The sequence below is a fragment of the Ovis canadensis genome, chromosome 11 (assembly GCF_042477335.2).
Source record: "Ovis canadensis isolate MfBH-ARS-UI-01 breed Bighorn chromosome 11, ARS-UI_OviCan_v2, whole genome shotgun sequence".
In the NCBI taxonomy this organism is placed as follows: Eukaryota; Metazoa; Chordata; class Mammalia; order Artiodactyla; family Bovidae; genus Ovis; species Ovis canadensis.
Genome location: NC_091255.1, coordinates 53,223,886 through 53,231,371, shown reverse-complemented (window position 1 = coordinate 53,231,371; position 7,486 = coordinate 53,223,886). Strand labels below are relative to the sequence as shown.

The 7,486-nt window shown below is 53.7% G+C and overlaps 1 protein-coding gene and 1 long non-coding RNA gene across 11 annotated transcripts; one reads left to right on the top strand and one right to left on the bottom strand.

Annotated features, from left to right (window-relative positions):
• Positions 1-1,083: 1,083 nt before the first annotated feature.
• On the bottom strand, positions 1,084-7,486 carry HEXIM2 (HEXIM P-TEFb complex subunit 2). Of its 10 annotated transcripts, none has more exons than XM_069543654.1 (4): positions 7,034-7,486; positions 6,206-6,414; positions 5,397-5,491; positions 1,084-2,078 (listed from the first exon to the last, which is right to left on the bottom strand). In XM_069543654.1, exons 3-4 carry the CDS (start codon positions 5,466-5,468, stop codon positions 1,284-1,286), a joined length of 867 nt encoding a protein of 288 aa, XP_069399755.1. In that variant the 5' UTR covers positions 5,469-5,491; positions 6,206-6,414; positions 7,034-7,486; the 3' UTR covers positions 1,084-1,283. The 10 variants fall into 10 exon arrangements, with proteins under 10 accessions (XP_069399755.1, XP_069399756.1, XP_069399762.1 ...); XM_069543655.1 differs by having other exon boundaries at positions 6,297-6,414; positions 7,034-7,331; XM_069543661.1 differs by lacking the exon at positions 6,206-6,414 and adding an exon at positions 2,573-2,621 and having other exon boundaries at positions 5,397-5,494; positions 7,034-7,248.
• On the top strand, positions 3,680-6,610 carry LOC138415277 (uncharacterized). The gene is made up of 2 exons (XR_011247168.1): positions 3,680-3,735; positions 3,837-6,610. It is a non-coding gene; the product is annotated as an uncharacterized lncRNA (long non-coding RNA).

The following is a 7,486-nucleotide window of genomic DNA, read 5'->3' as shown; positions in this document are numbered from 1 at the left end:
GACCCCAAAGATGGGAGATTCTGCCCTCATAAAAACCCATCCCTTGCTAGAATCTGTGCTGGTCTTGCTTCTGGTAGAAGACGCTGGCGAGGCCTGGGTGTGGCAGGGTAGAAATGAAAGTTATCCTGGCAACACACAGGGTTTGTCAACATTTCCATCCCAGCAGCTCCCAGGCCTGAGCCCTTCTCTCCCTCAACGTGGCCTGTCAAGATGAGTTTTCCTGAAACGGAGGTTAGGCTGGGCCAGCCAGGCTTCCACCACTCCCTGAGCACCATGGCAGAGCCAACACACGCTGGTTGACTAACTTCCCCTCCACCACCGCAGCCTGACACTCTGCAGCCACAAGAACAAGGGTGGGTCTGAGTGTGAGGGGGTGTGTGAGCTCGCTTCAGAGCCCATACTGCTGGTGTGTTGGTGGCAGATCCGGGCTGACTCAGCTCTCTATTAGACAGACAGGTGAGGGGCTCACCTCCAAGGGAATTAACCACACAGGTGATTAGGCTAAAGGAGCAGGGATGCACAGGTGCACAGCAAGCCTCCAGCTCTGCTAAGGATCAATCCCCTGTCCAACCAGCCTTGGGGTTATTTTCCATCAGGAGAAAATCTCCTTTGAGCACGTATACGTTAGTGCCCTTCTCGGAAGTCAGAGGGCAAACCTGACAACTCACCTCCTGCCTAAGGGCCAGCTGAGAGATGTAGGGGGCAGTTAGGGTGACTGTTAAAGGACAAGGAGACACAAGGTCCCCAGACCTTGTCTAGCCCAGCCCTCTGCACTGTGGAAAGAATAGGGAAAACACAGGGAGCCTGGGAATAAACCCTGAAGAAACCCCTGGCCTTGAGCCCAGGCCTTTCTCCTCCAGGGAAACTCCCAGTTCCTCAAGGCAATCTGGCATCTTAAGTCAGGCTCTGGCTGAACCTGCTGGTTCCCTCCCTCCTCTGCCTTCCCCTCTCTAAAACCTACCCGGAAAGGCCCCCAGGGCAGGGGTCTCCCGGTTTGGGGCAGCCCCAGGCCTCTCTGGGAAGAACAGGCTTTGATTCTTTCTCACAGCAGCCCTAGTGAAACCAATGCCAGTCACTCCCATGTGATCTCACCAAAATCATTTAATTCCTTTGTGAAAAGTAACAGGACATCCAAGAACAACTTGGGGCCATGACAAGGTAGAAGCCTGAGCCTGTACTGGCTGTTCTCAGGGAGAGCAGGGAGACTGAGACTCGTCTCCCTGAGACTCAGCTGGCCTGAGGGTACACTCCTTGAGTCAGCCTGGCTGGGGCAGGGGGCACCCCTAGCTGCCAGGCTGCCCACCACGGTGGCTGCCTTCTCGGTTCCACATCTCATTCTCCTGCCGAAGTCGCTGGTTCTCCGTCCGGAGCCTCTCTATCTCAGCGGCCAGTTCCTCCACTTGGTAACAGGGGCGCCAGCTGGTGCATTCCCGCAGCTGCCGCAGCCTCCTCATCTCCTCCTCGGCCTGGGACAGCCGCCTCTCCAGATCCAGGTAGTCTTGCACCAGTTCCTCCTTGCTGCGGCCCTGCAGGCTCTCGGCGTGATACCGCTCGTAGGCCTCGGAGAAATCCTTCTGCTGGAACTCCCCATGAGCGCGGCCTTGCGCGTCACTGTCCCCGGCCTCACTCTCCCCGCTGGAGCCTGGGTGGGAGGCCCCCTGGGGCACGTCCAGGTTGGGCTCCTCGGGGTCTCGGTCGTTCATCAGGAACTGCGTAGTGTTGTAGGGTGCCACAGGCTGGCCTTTAGCGAACATCTCCTCTCGGACCCGGGAGGCCCGCTGGCTCTGCCTCTCGTCCCGCTGTTGCTTCTCAGCCCAGCTGAGCTCCAAATAGGGTCGCCAGTGCCGCTTGCGCTTTGAGGGCCGCCGGCGGTGTTTCTTCCGGGCCAGCATGGCCTCTGCAGAACAGGCCCCTGGGCTCTGGGCCTGGGGACTCCTACCATTCCAGCCCAGGCCACCGCCAGCCCCAGGAGGGTCTTCCTCTTCTGAGTGGCTCTCCATCCGAGGGGTCAGGGGCCGGGAACCTCCAGGGTCATGAGGCTCAGGGGATGTTCGGGGGCTCCCACAAGTGCCAGAGATCTGAAGAGAGAGGACAAAGGAGGACGGATCACAGACGGTCTCTCCCCAGTGGTGGAATCCTTCTCTGTTCACCCAGCCTGAATCCAACCTGCACACACCCAGCTCACTTGGTCCCTCTCTAGCCTCAGACCTTCTACAACCCATCTGTCAGTTTATGGGCTTACCTGTCTACTGTCTGTCCACTAACCCTACCCCAAGCAAACCCATGGGGAGAGCCAGAATCTTGCCTGCGTATCTCACTCTGTAATTTCAATACCTGCAACAGTATCTGGCATAAACATTCAATAAATACTCTGAAACAGGACGGGAAGTTGCTCATGATGTATTTGCTCGATCTGAAGCCCAAACAGCACTTGCTCTTCCCTCTTTAGAAAGTTTCTCTTACGTGGATGGACCCAGAAATTATTATACTGAGTGAAGTAAGTTAGAGGAGAAATATCATATGACACCCCTTACATGCGCAATCTAGAAAGAAATGATACAAGTGAACTTACCTAGAAAACAGAAACAGACTCACAGACTTAGAAAAAAAACTTTTGGTTGCTGTGGGAAGGATAGTAGGGAGGGATAGTTAGGAGTTTGGAATGGACATGTATACACGGCTATATTTAAAATGGATAACCAATAAGGACCTACTGTCCAGCACACAGAATTCTGCTCAATGTTATGTGGCAGCTTGGATGCTAGGGGAGTTTGGGGGAGAATGGATACACGCATACGAATGCCTTGTGCGTGCTTAGTCGCTCAGTTATGCCCAACTCTCTGCGACCCCATGGACTGTGGCCCACCAGACTCCTCTGTCCATAGGATTTTTCAGGCAAGAATACTGGAGTGGGTTGCCATTTCTTTCTCCAGATTTTCCCGATCCAAGGATCGAACCCATGCGTCCTGTGTCTCCTGCATTGCAGGTGGGTTCCTTACCGCTGAAGTCCAGGTGACACAAGTGGTTAAAAAAAAATCCGCCCGCCAATGCAGGAGGCATAAGAGACGTGGGTTCTATCCCTGGGTCAGGAAGATCCCCTGGAGGAGGGCATGGTCACCCAATCCAGTATTCTTGCCTGAAAAATCCCATGGATGGAGGAGCCATAGAGTCACAAACAGTTGAAGATGACTGAAGCGACTTAGCACAGCACACACACATGTATCGCCGAGTCCCTTTGCTACTCACCTGAAACTATCACAACAGTTAATCAGCTATATTCCAAAACAAAATAAAAAAAATTTTTAAGAAGAAAATGAAAACTTACCCTTCAGGCAAAGCGAGTTTCCTGGCAAATGACCTGTTATCCCACAGAACCCCCATTCAGAAAGGCCCCAAGCTTAGCACTTTGCTTAATCTCTGCTGTCACTGTCTTGAACTTCTTAGTAATTGTGAATTAGAAGCCCCACAATCTATGTAGCCAATCCCACTTCCAGCTATCTGCATAGCTGATTCTTTTTCGTCCCTTAAGGTTTAGTTCCAATGTTAGCTCTTCAGAGGCCCTCCCTGACCATCCTATCTATGTGGGGACCCCCTCCCCTTCCTAGTGATTCCCTGATATGTGATAGTTAGTGTCCCACTTAGCATTAGCACATTACCATTTACCATCTTTCTCTCCCCTAGAAGAATGGGTCCTGTCTGTTCGGTTCATCACTGTGTCGCTATGCATGGCTCAAGGTGAGTGTTCAATAAATATATATTTAATGACATATGCCCAGAAGAAGGGGGTGGGGGACCCAAAACATATCAGAACACAAGACTCTCTTTTGTCATTCCAGGGTGAACGGAGTGTATTTATTCCAGGCAGAAGTTGGAAGGCCAGGAAAGCACTAGGGAGAGGAAAGGCCGATCTCCAGTCTGTAGCCCAGAGAATTCTAGAACTTATCTAAGAGGTGGAAAGGATTCTGTCAAGAGTGTGTGTGTTCAGGGCATCTGTTTATCTCTGTCGTGGTGAGGGTGGGAGTACTGAGTGTGGGGGGAAGGGAATGAATTGCTAGAAGTTTGTGGTTTGGGGAATTCTAATAATAACTACTAGCATTAGAACAGTGTTTTATAATGTTTAACACATTATACATTGTGTTCAGGGATGTCTGAGCATGGGTCTATACAAGCAGAGGGTTTGTCCTGGGAGGTGGACACAGTCCTATAAGAGCTGGAGGTGTGTTAACATGCATTTGGGAGACCCCAAAGTCCTCTTCATAATTTGGGATGGGGTATTTTGGGGGCGTGTGTGTGTGTGTTGTTGGCTGTGTTGTATTCTTACTTTACCTGCAGAGAGAATATCAATCAAGAGTGACAGGCCGTGTCTCCACCAGTGTCTCGAGCCAACTGAGAGCTTCTGCTCCATGCAGGAAGAGGCAAGGCCACTGGGAAGTCCGAGGTGAGGGGCTCACTTGTGTGTGCACAGTCATCCACCTGTTCCCAGCCCTCAGCAAATGTCCTGCAGGAGCTTACCCCCACCCAAGCCAGCCCTGCCCTCAGCCCCACATGCCGCCTCCCTCCTAAAGGCCTATCCCTCTACCACCATTACCACTACTGCAGGTAAGCTGTGTGATCTGGATGAGTCATTTGCCCTCTCTAAACCTCTCTGAACCTGACATGCCATGAACTCCAAGTTAAATAAATCCAGAAAATATACTGGAGGTAGCTAGGTATGGAGGGTCAGAGAGCAAGCATTCCCTCCTTACCTACAGGTAGCTGTGGAATAGGGGGAAAGAATGGGCAAGACAGGGGCAGTGAGACAGCACACAGTTTGGGAGGCTTTGGGCTCCTGCTGTTGATCAGAAGGTGATGTTCTCTGAGGGCCTGATACAATCTGACTCTCCCCTCTCTCCTGGGTGATTTTCTACCCCCTAAACCCAACCTAAATTACAAACCAGTGGCTTAAACTCTTCTCCCTGCTTCAGACTTGGTTCTCAGCCTAGACAAAAATGCAAGGCAGGGTTGTGTTGTTTAAGGCCCTAAGCTTAAATCCTAGGTCTTTTGCTTGCTGGCTGCATGATTCTAGAAAAGGCACTTCAGGGGACTTCCCTCACAGTCCATGCTTCCACTGCAGGAGGTGGAGGTTTGATCCCTGGATCCTTGGTTGGGGAACTAAGATAGCGAAGGCTGCCTTGCCCGGGCAAGAGGAGGGGAGGTGTGGAAGTGGGTAAGCATTAACAGAAAAGTGTTTTTTTGAGATAGCATCTGGCATGTTGCTCAGTGCACAGTAGGGATGGGATTCATTTAAAAAATACTGGTTTCCCAAATCCACCACCACATCTGAGACAAGAAGCCACAATCCCACTTGGCAGGATCCACCTTCAGGGCACTAAGGTGGTTGGGAGAATGGGGCTTACCTTGGCCTCCTCCAGGGCAGCTGGTGGCAGTTGGTTTGGAGAAGCCACCTTCTTCTGTTCCCAATCTTTCATCAGAGGCCTTTAACTAGTGACACCTGCTTTAAATAACACAAACTTAAATCCAGAAGGAGAATTTTCAGGAGGATTCTGCCTGCCCAGGAAATTTTTACCAAGGCAGCGGCAACCATTTTGTAGCATCAGACCTATACACACCCTCATTTTCAAATAAAGGGCCAGAAGGCTGCCTCTACCCTGGTTTTCACACCCCCAAACAAGGAGGGGATCAAATGGGGATCATGGAACCATCTTTCCAGCCCTGTTCTTCGGGTCCTAGGCCAGGGCTTACATCTTATTCTTCTGAAAGTCACCGAGGCCAAAGCAAGCAGCTAGGCAGCTACAGGAGAACCAAAGAGGGGGAAAAGACAGCCTGGGGAGGGGAATTTATAGCAATGACCTGGAGAGGCAGAGAGTGGAGTGGGTCAGTGGCTCTGACAAGCCTGAGGAGTCCTTTCCCCACTGCCTCCAGAGGCCCCCATCTTGACTGCAGCCCCCCACCTCCATTCCGCGCTGGGCTCCAGAAGTCAACGCCCCAAGAGACACGACTGAGACCTGGGCCCAGCCTGGGACTAAGGCCCTTTCCTCTATAGGGTTTGGCCGGCTTCCCTCCTCCTTTTCAATGGGAAACCAAAGAAAGGGGCAGTGATGTCTTCGTGCTATAGACAGCTGGGAGGGAAAGCCAACTGGGATAAGGATAGATTCCTTGGGAAAAAAATGATCCGGGAAGGAGATTTTGCAAAGGCAGAACTGACCTATTTGCTGTCAGGGGCTATGCACAGGACTACGTCTGTGTGTCTTTCTGTGCGACCGCCTGTCTGTGCAATTCCAACGCCTCAGACCTACCCACTGCTTAGGGGGAGGGGACCCTTCCCGGGTGCCCCCTTCCCCCACGGCCCCGCCCGGCAGCGCGGTCCCTGCTGGGGATTGTAGTTCTTCTAGCTGGAGAAGCGGGATCAAGAGCCTGTCACGTCAACAAGCACACAGAAAACTCAAAACCCATCTACCCTTTCGCGAGCGGCATCCCGCGCTCATCGATGCCTCCTTTGATTGGTCCATTCACCTGTCAATATTCTCCCGTTCGTCAACGATTAGCTGTGCGGAAGCACAATCAGACCCGCCTTCCCCACCTCAATTAAAGAGTTCATTGATGGCGTTAATCTTTACTGGGCAGAAAATAGATCCGGCTGAAGGGGGAGGGGCTTGGGCGCGGAGGTATCCTCGGCCCTAGAGGAAGGCGACGAGAAGGATCGGTGGCCGCCGCCGCCATTTTGGGCTGGGAGGAGGCAGCGGAGGGACTCGCTGCGCAGTGAGAGCACCCCATGGGGGGTGGTCCGGGCGCGGGGAGAGGCCGGGCCGAGTGGGCTGCCTGAAGTGGCGGCGCCGGGAGACGGCGGGGAGTGGGACCGGGGGCCGAGGGGGTGAAGGTTTGAGTCTCTCCGGCCGGGCCCGGTCCTCAAACCGTCCCGGCAGCCCCACAACCTCGCCTCTCACAGAGGGCGCGGTTCTTGGGTAATTACCCCAAATTTCCCGAGACCCCAACTAGGGATAGACCGGGTGAAACGACTACCCTTTGCTCCTACCACGGGGGCTCTGTTCCTGAGGCCGAACTCCGCTAAGTTCTTTCCCCACCCCCATGCGGCCTGGGTATGGCGGCGAGGCCCGGCGTAGCTGGACCCCCACTTCGATGGGCTTGGTGGGGTTGACGCCACATTCCAAAGACTGGCTCCGCGGGGGCGGGTGGAGGTTGCAGCTCCGGCCGCGCGTCCTTTTGGCGTGGCAGTCAGGTGGAGGCTCCGAGGGCGGAGAGCCAGGCGCACCCACCATCTCCCTCCATGCACCAAGGCCACCCCGCGGCCAGGGCTGTGAAAAGGAACAGCCTTCTTCCTACTGTAGCAACCACTAATTCTCCCCAGGGACCAGCTAGATCGCGGCACGTGCAAATCTCTGAGCGCTCTTGCCCTCGAGATTCCTTCTGTCCAGCCCCGATTCTCAGAACGACCCGACCTCGCACGTCGCCAGCCGCTTTGGGAAAC

Excerpts from the sequence above, each read along its gene's own strand:
- HEXIM2 (XM_069543654.1), bottom strand. The coding sequence starts at position 5,468 with ATGAAAGATTGGGAACAGAAGAAGGTGGCTTCTCCAAACCAACTGCCA. Across the intron at positions 2,079-5,396 it reads CTGCCCTGGAGGAGGCCAAG|ATCTCTGGCACTTGTGGGAG; the intron begins GTAAGCCCCATT and ends CTCTCTCTTCAG.